Source organism: Salvelinus alpinus, chromosome 6, assembly GCF_045679555.1.
Source record: "Salvelinus alpinus chromosome 6, SLU_Salpinus.1, whole genome shotgun sequence".
NCBI classification, from domain to species: Eukaryota; Metazoa; Chordata; class Actinopteri; order Salmoniformes; family Salmonidae; genus Salvelinus; species Salvelinus alpinus.
The window spans coordinates 57,192,037-57,209,475 of record NC_092091.1 but is presented as its reverse complement, the minus strand read 5'-3'; the positions used below and the strand labels follow the sequence as shown (position 1 = coordinate 57,209,475).

Genomic DNA, 17,439 nt, shown 5'->3' with positions numbered 1-17,439 from the left:
CACCCCTGGGTGGCTTAGTTTATACAGTCCCGCTGTGGTTATTATGTCTATCTCTGATTCTCTAATTAAGTATCTCTGGCTGAAATTACATTTCTCAGAGCAGGAGAAAATTGCATGTGACGCAGTTCACCTCAGTCCCCTCGATAAACACACACCTCTACACACATGCACACATACTCTCTCTTAGCGCACACACGCATACGCACGCACGCACACACACGCACACACTTATGACTACTGCTGTCAGTCGTATAATTTACATAATTAGGTTAACATTTATTCCAGGTCTAATTGAGCCTTTGCTTTTCTGGGCGTGAATTGAATGCCGCGCAGTCGTGCGTCACACCTTCGCATTGCCTACTTTTTCAATTTTCCCTGCACAGGCGTTTTCAGTAATCCTCCGCTTTTATCCCCACGTGTTTACCCTTTAGGTGATTAATGTCAATTCGTGCGTCCGAAATGGCACTTCTAAAGGGAAGCAGCCAGGGGGCATTCAAAAGGGGAGCTACCAGTTGCCCATCCCTGATGTAGGCTATACCTGCACTGTATCTGCGAGCTGTTGGCTAGAGCGCACGTGTCAATACCAGTGGGCACACTACCTATATAACGCAAATTTTCTATCAGTAGAGTTGAAAATGTGATGTCCCATTTAACTTGTATTTTGTATTCGGTACATGGAAATTTAACCGCAAAAGGTATTTTTATGTGCACTACTTCATCATCCACAGCCTGTTATCTGCAACAAGTCAATTTGATGGAAACACATCTTCGGTGGGAAAATGCGCATATTGTTTTTATGCAGATTTGCGAATAATCGCATGAAAATCTGTTGCCAATTAGATGGAAACCTAGCTTCTAACCAAGTTTCCATCCAAACATTTCATGCTGATGAACTTTACTTGACGCATAAGAAAACGAATGACTGGCCTGAATGAAACAGCAAATTTGTTGGTAAAATGTTAAAATGGCAAAAGAAGAGATAATTGTGAGGAAAGGGTTGGGGGAAAAATCGCATTGGCAGCTAGGTTTCCATCCAATTGGCGACAGATTTTCATGCGAATATTCTCAAATCCGCATTAAAAAAAATATTCGTATTTTCCCACCAAACATGTTTCCATCAAAGTGACTTGTTGAAGATAAAAGACTGTGCACATAAAAATAAATGTTGTGTTTACATTTCAATGTACCGAATTAAAAATATATATGTTAAATGGGTTTCCATCGCATTTTCAACTCTACTGATGGTTTTCTCACAAAACAAATGTTTGTGTTATATAGCGAGTGTGTCCACTCCGGTATTGGCATGTACGCTCTAGCCAACAGCGCGAAAATACAGTGCTGTTGGCTAGAGCGCACATATAGCCTACATCCCTCAAGCTCAACTCTGGACCTCGAAGCCAGTGCCACTACATTTTTTCATTGTTCCCTTCAAATTTGGGACTGATTTAGACCAGAGAGTTGAGTAGGCCTACCCCTGGTCTACATGATGAGATTATTAGGGACTAAAGAGCGAGATTATTTTTAATTTGTCAAATGGCAGCCAAGCATCGATGATCATGTCACCAGAATAAGACCCTCGATATTTATTGGAAAGCAGCATCAAGCTCATTACCTTGCACTTTCAATACCCTGTGAAGTTCATCATAATTTATTTAATCTGTATCCAAATAAACTTTAATTCCTGACGAGTCATACAACATGTCATCGCGTGACTTCAAGTTTACTTAGATATGATGGTTTTTATATCATTATTTGCGAATAAAAGCATTTCCAATGACATTTTACGCATAACAAATTTGCCTGACACAAAATATCCCACCTTGTTAATCCGACATGTAATTTACTTGAATAAAAAGGTTGGATGGAAACCTGGTTGGTGAAACAGATTATGCAACAATTGCAGTGGAAACACATTTATGTGCAAATATTGATATAATAACCATCATGTGAAGTAGGCTAAACCTGAAGTCAACCGATAATATTTTACGTTTTTCTACCACCAAGACTTGAAAAGCATGCAGAGTTTACAGGCAGATAAATACGTTTTATGAACCTTTTTTTGGACATGAAAGGTTGTAAAAACAACAGCAAAACAGACTGACCGGGTGAATCCAGGTGAAAGCTATGATTCCTTATTGATGTCACTTGTTGAATCCACTTCAATCAGTGTAGACCCGGTTAAATAAGGATTGTTTAACTGTAACGGTGCTGTGTTTTTCATACTCAACAGTTTCCTGTGTGTATCAAGAATGGTCCACCATCCAAAGGATATCTAGCCAACTTGACACAAATGGGTGAAGCATTGGAATTAACATGGACCAACATCCCTGTGGAATGCTTTGTACACATTGTAGAGTCCATGTCCCAACAAATTGGGGCTGTTCTGAGGGCAAAGGGGGGTGCAACTCAGTATTAGGAAGGTGTTCCTAATGTTTTGTGTACTCAGTGTATGTGATAGTATACTGCACGTGTAAGCAAGGTTTGACATTATTATGTTTTAGTCAAATCTGTTTGGGCTTCTTGCGGTCAATTTGCAGTCTCCAAATTATTTGTAATTATGTTCCGGCTCCCTGACCATCTGCTCAAAGAAAAAATCCTCCCGTGGCTGAATCTAATTGATGATCCCTGCCATAGAATCCGGCTCTCTGAAAGACGATGTTTAACAGTTTACGTGCGTGTGTGGGTGGGCTGTCTCAATCATAATAAATGGGTGGCCAATTAATCTTGCTGATTTAATTGCGATTAGCTATCAAGTTCTCTGCCAAGGGGTGCTTTGAATTTTAATGAAATTGCATTTTAATAATTCAGAATCTTTCCAACAAGCGAGCGAGAGAGAGAGGTGGAAACTGAGCTGCACTTCCAAACCTCCTGCCAAATGTATGACCATATTAGACACATTTCCCTCAGATTACACAGACCCACAAAGAATTCGAAAACAAATCAAATTTTGATAAACTCCCATATATATTGGGTGAAATACCACAGTGAGCCATCGCAGCAGCAATATTTGTGACCTGTTGCTACAAGGGCAACCAGTGAAGAACAAACACCATTGTAAATACAACCCATATTTATGTTTATTTATTTTCCCTTTTGTACTTGAACTATTTACACACTGTATATAGCCCTATTATGACATTTGACATGTCTCTATTCCTTTGAAACTTTTGTGAGTTTAATGTTTACCGTTCATTTTTGATTGTTTATTTCACTTTTGTTTATCTATGTTTCCCATGCCAATAAATTCATTTGAATTGAAATTGAAATGAGCGCGCGCGCGAGAGACAGAGACTAACCTGGCCCTTCAGTCACTGCAAGGAAAGGAAATGAACCTTCTCTCTCCCTTAGTAATCAAGTTACACGATCAGGAGAGGAGGGCAGAAATCCCGCAACCATCTTAAACCCCCCCTAGAGTCGATGTCCGCGCACCGCGGAAATTGAATTAGAATAATATAACAATCCCCATATAAATCTGTCAGTTTGAACTAGAGATATTTGTTGTTGTTGCATTGGATGTCTCTCAATCGACCACAATTCCGCATCGGCGGTGAAAGGTGAAAGAGCTAGAGCTGTTTTATCAGACCATGAGCAACAAAGAGTCACAGAACACTGCTTGCTGTACCTCATCGATCATTGTAAAAGTAAACATGTAAGCGTTCATACTTTGATCTCTCTCTCTTCCTTCAGTCCCACTTCCCCCCACCTCTCTCACTCTATCTCAATGCTTCGTTTCTCTTCTCTCTCAGCGTGAACAAACAAGCGTTGAGCCGCTAATATCTGACACACACACACACACACACACTGCGCGCGCATGCAGCACCAGTTTAAAAGTGCAGCCAACACATCGCGCGCATTACATCTCCTCCAGTATCTGCACAGAGAAAGCAATGTCCCCCTCTCCTCGCGCCGCTACTTATGCGCTCGAGGAAGTCCGGTGATTGGAAGTCCCAATCACCCGCAGACATGCGAGGTGCGTGTCTGTGGCTGTCCCTCACCTATTTGGCCGCCAACCCCTACGGGTTGGGGGCACGGGAATACAACAACTCAACCGTTATCGGCGGGGTTCTATTTGTGGATGCAGAAGGGCTGTTGAACCTGTCAGACCCGTACACGTCCAACCGGACAAATGTCTTCTCGCTGGACCTGGACGAGGGCACGCTCGCGGACTGGCGCTCCATGGCGGGTAAAAAGCGCTACGGGGGAGAGTCCCAGAACGGGACCGTGAAATCCTTACTGGTCGTGGCTTACTCTGTCATCATTGTCATCTCGCTGTTCGGAAACACGCTGGTGTGTCACGTGGTGATCAAGAACAAGCGGATGCACTCCGCCACGAGCCTGTTCATCATTAACCTCGCGGTGGCAGACATTCTCATCACGCTGCTCAACATGCCCTTTACTTTGGTGCGATTCGCACACAGGCACAAGCATCACATATGACTACACGCACACATCTTCGATCTTTTGTTGTTTTAAGAGCGTCTTTGAGATTCTTGCGGTATAAAAATGTAATATTTTACTGTTACCTTTTTCATCATGGTAGATCAGTGGTTATCTCAGGAAGGGGAAGAAGGAATAGGTTTTAAATCCCTTTTAACCAATTATTCACAAATGGTTTGGATAATGAGAGTGAGGGTGATCTGTCAGTGTTAAATCAATCTATTACGCGTATGGATAGGAAAGCTCCAGCCTTTCATCACTCCATCATGCCAGTAAAAAACGCCCTCGACAACATGCCTGTGTGGTCTCCCTCAGGTTCGCTTTGTGAACAGCAGCTGGGGGTTCGGGAAGGGTATGTGTCACATCAGCCGGTTCGTCCAGTACTGCTCCCTACACGTATCCACACTCACTCTCACGGCAATCGCGCTGGACAGACGCCAGGTAGGCTAACAGTCATGCATACAATTCGTGAATGTCGTGTATGTGCTTCGTCTAATTAAAGTGTTGCAGTTTGCTTAGTCTAGTCAAATTAAAATCTGTAAAGGAAAGCTGTTAGGAAAGTGGGTCAAGCGTTAGCACTCGAAAGCGCAAAGGGGAACTGTCCACGCGGCAATGCTGCCTTAGCTCAAGAGGTGTATCAAATAGACTCACTAATTGTCAGCTTGTTACCAGTGAGTCACCAATCACCAGGCTGACAGTTTGATACAGGCAACAAAAGCCACTAATCTGTTGTTGTGTCCACATAGAAATACATTTTGTAGGGATAGGTCCATTTCAATGGAGCATGACAATTGATGTAACATACATTTATTGGTTTATGGTCATAGTTTGAGGGACAGCTTCCAAGCTATAGGGACAAGTATGTTATTTTCTGGCGTCTGCTGTAGTCTATCCTTTCAATATAATTCATATTTGATGGTTTTCACAATAAGTTGTTTTACATAGAGTTGTTTTGGATATGAGTCTACTATGTATCAATGAGCTACAGAGCTCAAGCTGAGTTTGAGTATGATTTTTTTCCCAAACCAAAAGTGTGGCTTGTAAGGGAGGAAGGAGTGTGTAACAGAGAATAGCAGCAGGTGTGTGTAACGGAGTGTGTGTCTTGGAGAATGAGTGCGGCCTGGTGTGTATAATGCGGCCTGAAAAAAAACACTGCGTGCAGGTCATTCTCCACCCTCTGAGGCCCCGCATGTCCCCGACTCGCGGCGTTGTGTGTGTGATTCTCATCTGGGTCCTGGCCAGCTGCTTCTCCTTGCCTCATGCTATCTACCAGAAGCTCCTAACCTTCGTGTACAGGTACCCACACACACACACACACACGCGCACACACACACACACACACACACACTATATTGATCAACCAAACACCACCTTTGTGTACACAATACCCACAAGGTATTATTCTCTCACACGTCTCTCTTCCCTCCAGCCTCTCTCACTCTCCCTCTCACTACATTTCTCATTAGACGTTTTGTTTTGGGGTTTCCAATATTGTTGCTGTTTCTCTTGTTGACTTTTCATGAGTGTATTCTTCCCTGTGCTATACTCATAGCTGGTTATAGGCTCTCTCTCGTTCTCCTCTCTCACCCTCCTTTCATTCTCCTTCTCACTCTCCCCCATCTTCCCCTCCTTCTCACTCCCTCTCCCTTCTCTCTCCTCTTCACCCCCCCCCCCCTCTCTCAGTAAGGAGAAGGTGCGCAGCCTTTGTGTCCCCGACTTCCCCGAGCCCTCTGACGTCTACTGGCAGTACATCGACCTCCTCACCTTCATCCTCCTCTACGTCCTACCCCTCCTCATCATCACCGCCGCCTACTCAACCGTGGCACGCCGCCTGTGGCGCCGTAACACTATCGGGGACACCACCACTGCGCAGTTCGCTGTGCAGCGGCGGAAGCGGCGGCGCACCCTGGCTATGTTGTTGGCGGTTGTTGGGGTGTTCGCGGTATGCTGGTTCCCTCTGAACTGTTACGTGGTGCTTCTCTCCAGCCAGGCCATTCAGTCATCCAATGCCTTGTATTTCTGTTTTCATTGGCTGGCGATGAGCTCAACGTGTTACAATCCCTTCATTTACTGTTGTCTGAACCCTGCCTTCCGCCAGGAGCTAAGGCTGCTATTGGGCATGTGCCAGAGGAGGGGGCGTGGAGGGGTGGGGCCGGTGCTGGTGGCTCCGCCCTCCTGCGCACCCTGCCACAGAGCCGCCTGGCCGGAGAGCCGCACCGGTTTTCGGCCGAGTCACGCCTCTTCACACCCGAGCCACGCCTCTTCTCGACCAAGCCACTCCTCGTCCTCTCACCAGCCTCCTAAAGACAGGCATGTCCTTTTCTCCGCTAGACATGCCAGTAAAACAGACATCTTATCGGTGGAGCCTATAGTAGCTGTCAGTTAACTACAACTACCAGAAGGCATTTGGGTTGGGATTGAGTGAATGATTGAGTGTTTTTTTGACAATTAAAGATGTGTAAAGTTGCTGCATTTGGTGGTGAGTCCTGTTGAAGGACTACGTTGTTAGCCAAAGACAGTGGGGGCTCTTGAACAGGAAATGTGAGATCTTTAAACTTTCATGACAGCGCCACCTTCAGGAAGAAATGTCTCACATGGATAGGAGTAGGGGTTGGGGAGGTCTAGCAACAAATGCAACGCCCAAACCAGCAACTACTCTGTTAGCATATACTGTATACACTGAGTGTACAAAACATTTAAGGACACCTTTCTAATATTGAGTTTACACCCCCCCCCCCTTTTGCCTTCCGAACAGCCTCAGTTCGTCGGGGCATGGACTCTACAAGGTGTCGAAAGCGTTCAACAGGGATGCTGGCCCATGTTGACTCCAATGCTTCCCACAGTTGTGTCAAGTTGGCTGGATGTCCTTTGGGTGGTGGAACATTCTTGATACACACGGGAAACTGTGTGTACTACCATACCTTGTTCAAAGGCACTGAATGGCAGACACACAATTAATTTCTCAATTGTCTCATGGCTTAAACATCCTTCTTTAACGTCTCCTCCCTTTCATCTACATCGAATTAAGTGGATTTAACAAGTGACATCAATAAGGGGATCATAGCTTTCACCTGGATTCACCTGGTCAGTCTATGCCAGGGAAAGAGCAGGTGTCCTTAATGTTTCGTACACTCAGTATATATTAGCAGAACAGTATTGTCGCGGCATAGACAGTTCTGCTTTGTCTCGGGAGCGCATTGCACCACAACCTGCAAAACTTCTCTGCCTCTCTTTTTGTTCTGTCTATTTTGCCTCGCTTTCTAAATAATTCACAGATAGTTATATCCTAATTATATCCGACATTGGACATCAAAAGGCAGTGACAACACCTTGGAATTTTGTCATTTCAACAGCTGCTGTTTACTCCATAATGCGTTCCTAAAAAAATGATATGGTCTTCATTCCCACCGATCGCCCACTGCACACAGATTATTAAGTGTTGTGGTGTGTCCCTGCCAGCTTTTTATTTCATTGTTGTTGAAGACAGAACTATCTAACCAGTGAGGATGAAGACTGTGAGTGCCACATTCCCCTCCCCGAGTTTCACTGCTGCTGTCGGGGAGTTGCAGGAAGGCGAGGGGCTGATGGAGCTAGAGTTTGACGGAACAATCTGTAACTTTCACTTCCAGTCGGAAGTGCTATCCCTGCACGTTTTTATACTGTGGCGTTGGGCCTCGCTCGGCAAATGTAACTGAAGGTGACCCACAGAATTTCAGTAACTCCGTAGCAGGTTCTGTACATTTGCCGAGATCCACTCCTGAAGTTTACAAACACGTGGCGGGGCAGCGCTTTTAACCATTGACTGTGAACGAAAGTAACAGACCGAACCTTTGAGATCTGATAGAGTTCAGGACCGGGGGAAAGAGGAAAGCTGTACTTGACGGAAGGTGTATACTCAATATGCTCGTCGACAGGGATGAAGTAATGGAGGTGGGGTGAAGATCTTTTACCGCAGACATTTCCACCCTAAATCTGCTGGCAGTCCCTGTATAAGATACAAATTGAAACATGGACAGCTGGCTGCACACATGGTGATAGCTATTAAAGATATTCTCCGGCCCTTTTGTGGTCCCCGGAAATTGCGCAGATATGTGCACCGCGCCATTGCTGTCTCTCGCTCTGCTGTGTGTGATTCTTACTAGCTGTCACTCAAATGGCGAGGGGCTGAAGCTCATTGGCCGGAAACTGCTAGAGGGCTGGCCCACGTGGGGGTAAATGTAGGGAAAATGCCGCCGCACAGCTTCCAGAAAACAGTCCCTTTCAAACTAAGGATTTCGTGGCTAATTGACATAAAATAATTCTGCTCATAGATTATTTATGTACTGTATGTATACATATTGACACATCCAGCCCAAAGCGGAAGGTAAAAAAAAAAATACTTTAAAAAATACTAGTTGCCAAAGTACCAGAGCATAAATGTATAAATGGGCTCCCGAGTGGTGCAGTGGTCTAAGGCACTGCATCTCAATGCAAGAGGCATCATTACAGTCCCTGGTTTGAATCCAGGCTGTATCAGATCTGGCTGTGATTGGGAGTCACATAGGGCGGCGCACAATTGGCCCAGCGTTGTCTGGGTTTTGGCCGTCATTGTAAATAAGAATTTGTTCTTACATTTTACATTTACGTCATTTAGCAGACACTCTTATCCAGAGCGACTTACAAGTACATACATTCATAGTTTTTTTTGTACTGGCCCCCCGTGGGAATCGAACCCACAACCCTGGCGTTACAAGCGCCATGCTCTACCAACTGAGCCACACGGGGCCAGTTGGTTCTTAACTGACTTGCCTAATTAAATCAATATATATATATGTGCTTTCAGTTGGATAAATATATGAAAGAAAAAAGTGGTAAACTATACTTGACGGAAGGAACCCTATAGGCCTGGTCAAAAGTAGTGCACTAAAGTAGAACAGGGTGCTATTTGGGATACTGTCACGATCATGATCTTCTTCGGACGAGGAATAGGAAAGATCGGACCAAAATGCAGCGTGGTACGTGTCCATGTTAAATTTATTACAACTGAACACTGAATACAAAATAACAAAAGTGAAACAACGAAAATCAAAACAGTCCTGCAAGGTGACACAACACAAAACAGGAAACAACTACCCACAAACACAGGTGGGAACAGGCTACCTAAGTATGGTTCTCAATCAGAGACAACGATTGACAGCTGCCTCTGATTGGGAACCATACCAGGCCAAACACATAGAAATACAACACACAGAACAAAACATAGAATGAAAAACATAGAATGCCCACCCCAACTCACGCCCTGACCAAACCAAAATAGAGACATAAAAAAGGAACTAAGGTCAGGACGTGACAGACACTTTCTATAATGAGAAGGGTACTGGTTATATTATGCATTAGCTTGTTGGAAATTAGGCACTGAGTAACCTCGTTCGCAGGCTCAATTACAGAGAGAGCCGGCTGGTGGACAAGATGAGTCACTCATCCGAGGGTTCTGTAATACTGTTGATGGTACTGGTAACCAGACCTTGGATACAATTTTATTTGTTTTCTTTTAAATACTTTGTATCCATTTTATTTAGCTGACCAGGAGTGCCAGGTGGGTGAGGTTTACACATTTGGGACTATTCTATTGTAAATCAAGTGCGTCTAAAGTATGTGAAAGAAAACAAGCAGCGTTTTCACCAAGACCTGATAGTGATATGAATGACAGATTTGCACATGTCTGTGTCAATGTTTACTTCTTAATTCATTTGAATGTTGAGCGAACCAGGTAAAAGTGTGAGCATCTGTGACATGATGTTCACGTGTACAGATGATAATGATGGTGGTTTAAACCTGACAGTTGAACATGCTTGTGTTAATGTTTGGTTTCGAGGAAGTTGTTCTTGTTTTGAATGTTTTGAACGTTGACGCTAGGGTATCGTGTGAGTTGGTGGTAACGTCAGGCATGGGCATCTGTAATATGATGGTTTTGTGATGTAAATGTGATGTGGGATCTGAATTGTGAATTCTCCATCTCTCTGTGCTTTCTGAGATCCATTGCCTTAACTCATAGTGCACATATTTTTGCTGTGTACACGCCTTTCTCATAAAAGGCTGTACTTTCCATTTGCGATATTTATCAATTTGTTAATGAATTAGAATTCTCCACCAAATATTGTGTTATAGATGTGTGTTTGTAGAATTAGATATAAGTGATTCAAAGTCCTGTTCTTCTTTACAAAAGTGTAAAATGTATATTTTTACTTTACATGGTCGGCCCTGCACCAGCCAGATTGTGTATGCGTGTGCGAATTTGTGTGTATCCGTGAGTGCGCGCACATGCTTGAATGTGTGGGATGGTATTGCCAGAGGGTTTGTGTAAAGTTTCTGTTCTGGTTTAGCTCTTTAATAGTGGATTATAACTGGCTGATTGTTAACCGAACAATTGGTCAATATGTTCCTTATCCAACCCCCTTGTTGGTTTGAACTCTTTCTCTTTTCAAAATCCATTAAAGTATGCGACAACGATGGGTTGGTGTGATTCATAGACAACGGTATGGTTTTGTGCACTATTATTTCTGAACTCCCTTTCTTCTTCCATTAAGAGTCTGTGTGTGTGTGTGTGTGTGTGTAGCCAATCTTTCTGAACTCCAAATCTGCTACTATTCATGAGAGTGGGGGGTCATTGTGTCGAGGGAACGTGAGGTCCAAGGTCAGTTACATGACTGAGTGCAGAGCATTTCATGTACGGCACATGAAACACCTGAAAGATGGAAATGAGACATCAAAGAAGCACAAATAAGGTGCCATCTGTCTGATGACCTCAAGCAAGTCCCAAAGGAATGTTGATTAACCTTCTCTGCCCCTTCGTAATCAAATGACACTTTCAGGATACGGAGGTGTTTATGAAAAATTTGATTTTAGTCCTGCCGTGACGAACAAGTGTACTGACATTTACAATGCTATGCACAATCTATTCCAAATTTGGATTCACATATTGTGGTTGCGGGGTCAATTTCAGTTTCTGTTTGAATTGTATTCCGAACAAGTCCTCCTCAAAATGCAGTTACAGTGCTTACCCAGTGGTTCTGAGAACCATGTGTTTCTTGGAGCTTGGTAAGAGCGTGGTTGTTCTATGGTTATTTTGGATACAACCTTCCCATAACCTTTCCTACAGGTTTCCTCGTGGATCTACTTCAAGTAATGTTCTCAAAATGTTCAGAGAACGTTAAGAAACAAATGTTCTTCTGTGGGAATTTTGGTACTCCAGCGTGACCTTTTTGTCCAATTTCCTCATGGTTCTATTTAAAGTCATGTTCTTAGAACGTTAAGAAAACTTACCATTAAAACCACAACAAAACATTAGTAACATTCAAATGACATTCTAAGTATATTATTTAAAAACATATACATTCCGTTCTTAGCATCAACAAAACTCTCTCCAGCCTATATCTTGTTAGGTGTGTTGAGGTTTGTTGGCCGTGCCCACTAATTGGGCACATCTAAACTTAATGAGTGCTTGTTTCCTTTGAAATAGGGTACGTTTGAATAGACTAAAATGACAAGCTTTGTATGAGTTACAAAAACATGGTATGGTAGCTCCATCCTTGTCCCATAGTTGACTAATTCCATGGGTAGAAAGCAGAAGTTCATAGATTCAAATCACACTGAAAACATTCTGCAAAAAAAAAAGAAGAAAAGTGTTATCATTATTAATGACTAAATCCAGCTGCTTCTCAAAATACAATCTCAAGCATTCATTTGGTTGCTGGGCTGTAACTTTAAGAAGTGATTGAGTTCAGGACTGTGGGAAAGAAGAAAGTGGGAAACTATACTTGACGGAAGGGACCCTATAGGCCTGGTCAAAAGCAGTGCACTAAAGTAGAACAGGGTGCCATTTGGGAAACTGTCTATGAGAAGGCTACTGGTTATATGCTACATATGTGTTCACTTGTTGGAAATTAGGCACTCATTAACCTCGTCCGCAGGCTCAATTACAGAGAGAGCCGGCTGGTGGACAAGATGAGTCACTCAAAGGCTTCTGTAATACTGTTGATGGTACTGGTAGCCAGACCTTGGATACAATTTTATTTGTTTTGTTTTAAATACTTTGTATCCATTTTATTTAGCTGACCAGGAGCACCAGGTGGGTGGGGTTTGCACTTTTGGGACTATTCTATTGTAGGGCAGCGAAATCAAGAACACCCAATGTATGTGAAAGAAAACAAGTAGCGTTTCCACCAAGACCTGATGGTCATTTGAATTACAGATTTGTATATGTCTGTGTTAATGTTTTGTTCTTAATTCATTTGAAGGTTGAGCGGACCGGGTGAAGTGTGAGCATCAAATCAAACAGGGTGAAGTGTGAGCATCAAATCAAATCAAATTTTATTGGTCACATACACATGGTTAGCAGATGTTAATGCGAGTGCAGCGAAATGCTTGTGCTTCTAGTTCCGACAATGCAGTAGTATCCAACGAGTAATCTAACCTAACAATTTCACAACAATTACCTTATACACACAAGTGTAAAGGAATGAATAAGAATATGTACATAAAAAAATATATGAATGAGTGATGGCCGAATGGCATAGGCAAGATGCAGTGGATGGTATAGAGTACAGTATATACATATGAGATGAGTAATGTAGGGTATGTAAACATATAAAAGTGGCATTGTTTAAAGTGGCTAGTGATACATTTATTGCTTACATTTTTCCATTATTAAAGTGGCTGGAGTTGAGTCAGTATGTTGGCAGCAGCCACTCAATGTTAGTGATGGCTGTTTAACAGTCTGATGGCCTTGAGATAGAAGCTGTTTTTCAGTCTCTCGGCCTCGCCTTCTGGATGATAGCGGGGTGAACAGGCAGTGGCTCGGGTGGTTGTTGTCCTTGATGATCTTTTTGGCCTTCCTGTGACATCGGGTGGTGTAGGTGTCCTGGAGGTCAGGTAGTTTGCCCCCGGTGACACGTTGTGCAGACCTCACTACCCTCTGGAGAGCCTTACGGTTATGTGCGGAGCAGTTGCCGTACCCGGCGGTGATACAGCCCAACAGCATGCTCTCGATTGTACATCTGTAAAAGGTTGTGAGTGTTTTTGGTGACAAGCCGAATTTCATCAGCCTCCTGAGGTTGAAGAGGCGCTGCTGCGCCTTCTTCACAACGCTGTCTGTGTGGTTGGACCATTTCCGTTTGTCCGTGATGTGTACACCGAGGAACTTAAAACTTTCTACCCTCTCCACTACTGTCCCGTCGATGTGGATAGGGGGGTGCTCCCTCTGCTGTTTCCTGAAGTCCACGATCATCTCCTTTGTTTTGTTGACATTGAGTGTGAGGTTATTTTCCTGACACCACACTCCGAGGGCCCTCACCTGCTCCCTGTAGGCCGTCTCGTCGTTGTTGGTAATCAAGCCTACCACTGCAGTGTCGTCTGCAAACTTGATGATTTAGTTGGAGGCGTGCATGGCCACGCAGTCGTGTGTGAACAGGGAGTACAGAAGAGGGCTGAGAACACACCCTTGTGGGGTCCCAGTATTGAGGATCAGCGGGGTGGAGATGTTGTTACCTACCCTCCCCACCTGGGGGCAGACCGTCAGGAAGTCCAGGACCCAGTTGCACAGGGCGGGGTTGAGACCAAGGGTCTCGAGCTTGATGACGAGTTTGGAGGGTACTATGGTGTTAAATGCTGAGCTGTAGTCGATGAACAGCATTCTCACATAGGTATTCCTCTTGTCCAGATGGGTTAGGGCAGTGTGCAGTGTGATTGCGATTGCGTCGTCTGTGGACCTATTGGGGCGGTAAGCAAATTGGAGTAGGTCTAGGGTGTCAGGTAAGGTGGAGGTGATCTGATCCTTGACTAGTCTCTCAAAGCACTTCATGATGACTGAAGTGAGTGCTACGGGGCGGTAGTCATTTAGCTCAGTTACCTTAGCTTTCTTGGGTACAGGAACAATGGTGGCCCCCTTGAAGCATGTGTGGACAGCAGACTGGGATAAAGATTGATTGAATATGTCCGTAAACACACCAGTCAGCTGGTCTGCGCATGATCTGAGGACGCGGCTGGGGATGCCGTCTGGGCCTGCAGCCTTGCGAGGGTTGACACGTTTAAATGTTTTGCTCACGTCGGCTGCAGTGAAGGAGAGCCCGCAAGTTTTGGTAGCGGGCCGTGTCAGTGGCACTGTATTGTCACGAAAGCAAGCAAAGAAGTTGTTTAGTCTGTCTGGGAGCAGAACATCCTGTTCCGCGACGGGGCTGACTTTCCTTTTATAGTCCGTGATTGACTGTAGACCCTGCCACATACCTCTCGTGTCTGAGCCGTTGAATTGCAACTCTACTTTGTCTCTATACTAACGCTTAGCTTGTTTGATTGCCTTGCGGAGGGAATAGCTACATGTTTGTGTTAATGTTTGGTTTCATGGAAGTTGTTCTTGTTTTGAACGTTGACGCTAGGGTATAGTGTGAGTTGGTGCTAACATCAGGCATGAGCATCTGTAATATGATGTTCTTGTGATGTAAATGTGATGTGGGATCTTAATTGTGAATTCTCCCTCTCTCGATCTGTACTTTCTGAGATCCATTGCCTTAACTCATAGTTCACATATTTTTGCCGTGTATACGCCTTTCTCATAAAAGACTGCACTTTCCTTTTGAGATATGTAGCAATTTGTTAATGAATTATGATTCTCCACCGATTATTGTGCTATTGATGTGTCTGTGTTCATAGTATCACATGTAAGTGATTCAAAGTCCTGTTCTTCTTTACAAAAGTGTAAAATGTATATTTTTACTTTACATGGTCAGCTGTGCACCAGCCAGATTGTGTTTGTGTGTGCGTGAGTGAGTGTGTGCAGATGCTTGCATGTGTGGGACGGTATTGCCAAAGGGTTTGAGTAAAGTTTCTGCTCTGGTTAAGCTCTTTAGTAATGGATTGTGACTGGCTGATTGCTCCGTTAACATTTGGTCAATATGTTATTATCCACCCCCCTTGTCCAACCCCTTTAACATTTTCTCTTTTCAAAAGCCATTAAAGTATGCGACAACGATGGGTTGGTGTGATTCATAGACAACGGTATGGTTTTGTGCACTATTATTTCTGAACTCCCTTTCTTCTTCCATTAAGAGTCTGTGTGTGTGTGTATGTGTGTGTGTGTGTGTGTGTAGCCAATCTTTCTGAACTCCAACTCTGCTACTATTCATGAGAGTGGGGGGTCATTGTGTCGAGGGAACGTGCGGTCCAAGGTCAGTTACATGACTGAGTGCAGGGCATTTCATGTACGGCACACGAAACACCTGAAAGATTGAAATGTGGCATCAAAGAAGCACAAATATGCTGACATCTGTCTGATGACCTCAAGCAAGTCCCAAAGGAATGTTGATTAACCTTCTCTGCCCCTTCGTAATCAAATGACACTTTCAGGAAACGGAGGTGTTTATGAAAAATGTGATTTTAATCCTGCCGTGACGAACAAGTGTACTGACATTTACAATGCCTGCTAGGCTGCTATGCACAATCTATTCCAAATTTGGATTCACACATTGTGCTTGTTGGAGACAATTTCAGTTTCTGTTTGAATTGTAATCTGAAAAAGTCCTCCTCAAAATGCAGTTACAGTGCTTACCCAGTGGTTCTGAGAACCATGTGTTTCTTGGAGCTTGGTAAGAGCGTGGTTGTTCTATTGTTATTTTGGATACAACCTTCCCATAACCTTTCCTACAGGTTTCCTCGTGGATCTACTTCAAGTAATGTTCTCAAAATGTTCAGAGAACGTTATGAAACAAATGTTCTTCTGTGTGAATTTTGGGAGTTCTGCATAATGGTTTTCTTCACAGTTTCCTCATGGTTCTATTTAAAGTCATGTTCTCAGAACGTTAAGAAAACTTACCATTAAAACCACAACAAAACATTAGTAACATTCAAAGAACGTTCTAAGAATATTATTTAAAAACATGTATATTCCGCTCTTAGCATCAACAAAACTCTCTCCAGCCTCTATCTTGTTAGGTGTGTTGGGGTGTGTTGGCCACGCCCACTAATTTCCCACATGTGATCTTAATGAGTGTTTGTTTCCTTTGAAATGGGGTCCGTTTGAATAGACAAAAATGAACAGCTTTGTATGAATGACAAACACTTGGCATGGTAGCTCCATCCTGGTGGCGCAGTGGACTAATTCCAATGAAAGAGACCAGAAGGTTTGAATGTCACTGACAACATGCCACCATAAAAAATAAATGTTTTTCATGATTAATGCCAAAGCAAATGAATGTCCATGTGTCCTATATGTGCTTAGAGTTCAAAACAATGTACTAAGCCCGAAGTGTTATTAAAAGTATTATTGAATGTTATTTAATTACCTTCAAATAACCTATCATTTCCATTATCAAAACGTTCAGGTAACCATAGAGAAACGTTCTCAGAATCCCCATTCAAACTAAAAATTAACATTACCAGAACAGGTGAAATTTTCACTATCATTCTCAGAACGTTTCGTTCCGTGTTAACGGTCAGGAAATATATGGGAAACCAAAAACATACGCTCCCACAACATCCAAGGAACCAAAATTGGTGTAAAAAAAGGTGCACTGTAATCCTTTTTTAGATTTCATTTTAAGGCAACAAAATGTGAAGACTGTGCAAGGTGTATCTCTTGATCCATTGCCTTAATTCATGGTGCACATATTTTTGTAGACCTTACCATGAAATGCTGACTTACAAGCCCTTAACCAACAATGCAGTTCAAGAAATATGCAGTTCAAGAAATAGAGTTAAGAGAGTTAGAGTTAGTAACTAAATAAACTAAAGTAGAAAAATATGATAAAATCAAAAATTAACACAATAAATTTAGATAACAATAACGAGGCTATATACATGGGGTACCGGCACCGAGTCAGTGTGCAAGGGTACTGGTTAGTCGAGGTAGTGTGTGTGTGTGTGCAACTGCACATGCTTGTATGTGTGGGTTGATATTGCCAAAGGGTTTGAATAAAGGTTCTGGTTTTGCTCTTACAACTGGCTGATTGTTAACTGAGCAATTGGTCAATACAT

At 43.2% G+C, this 17,439-nt stretch overlaps 1 protein-coding gene and 1 non-coding gene across 2 annotated transcripts; one reads left to right on the top strand and one right to left on the bottom strand.

Annotated features, from left to right (window-relative positions):
- The first annotated feature begins 3,865 nt into the window (after positions 1-3,865).
- On the top strand, positions 3,866-10,926 carry LOC139578970 (G-protein coupled receptor 83-like). Its single transcript, XM_071407133.1, has 4 exons — positions 3,866-4,401; positions 4,753-4,878; positions 5,600-5,733; positions 6,121-10,926. The coding sequence occupies exons 1-4, from the start codon at positions 3,916-3,918 to the stop codon at positions 6,821-6,823; spliced, it is 1,449 nt and encodes a 482-aa protein (XP_071263234.1). The 5' UTR covers positions 3,866-3,915; the 3' UTR covers positions 6,824-10,926.
- trnat-ugu (transfer RNA threonine (anticodon UGU)) lies at positions 9,128-9,203 on the bottom strand. Its single transcript has one exon. It is a non-coding gene; the product is annotated as a tRNA-Thr (tRNA).
- Positions 10,927-17,439: the final 6,513 nt, after the last annotated feature.

Excerpts from the sequence above, each read along its gene's own strand:
- LOC139578970 (XM_071407133.1), top strand. The coding sequence starts at position 3,916 with ATGCGCTCGAGGAAGTCCGGTGATTGGAAGTCCCAATCACCCGCAGAC. Across the intron at positions 4,402-4,752 it reads TCAACATGCCCTTTACTTTG|GTTCGCTTTGTGAACAGCAG; the intron begins GTGCGATTCGCA and ends GGTCTCCCTCAG. Across the intron at positions 5,734-6,120 it reads CTCCTAACCTTCGTGTACAG|TAAGGAGAAGGTGCGCAGCC; the intron begins GTACCCACACAC and ends CCCCTCTCTCAG.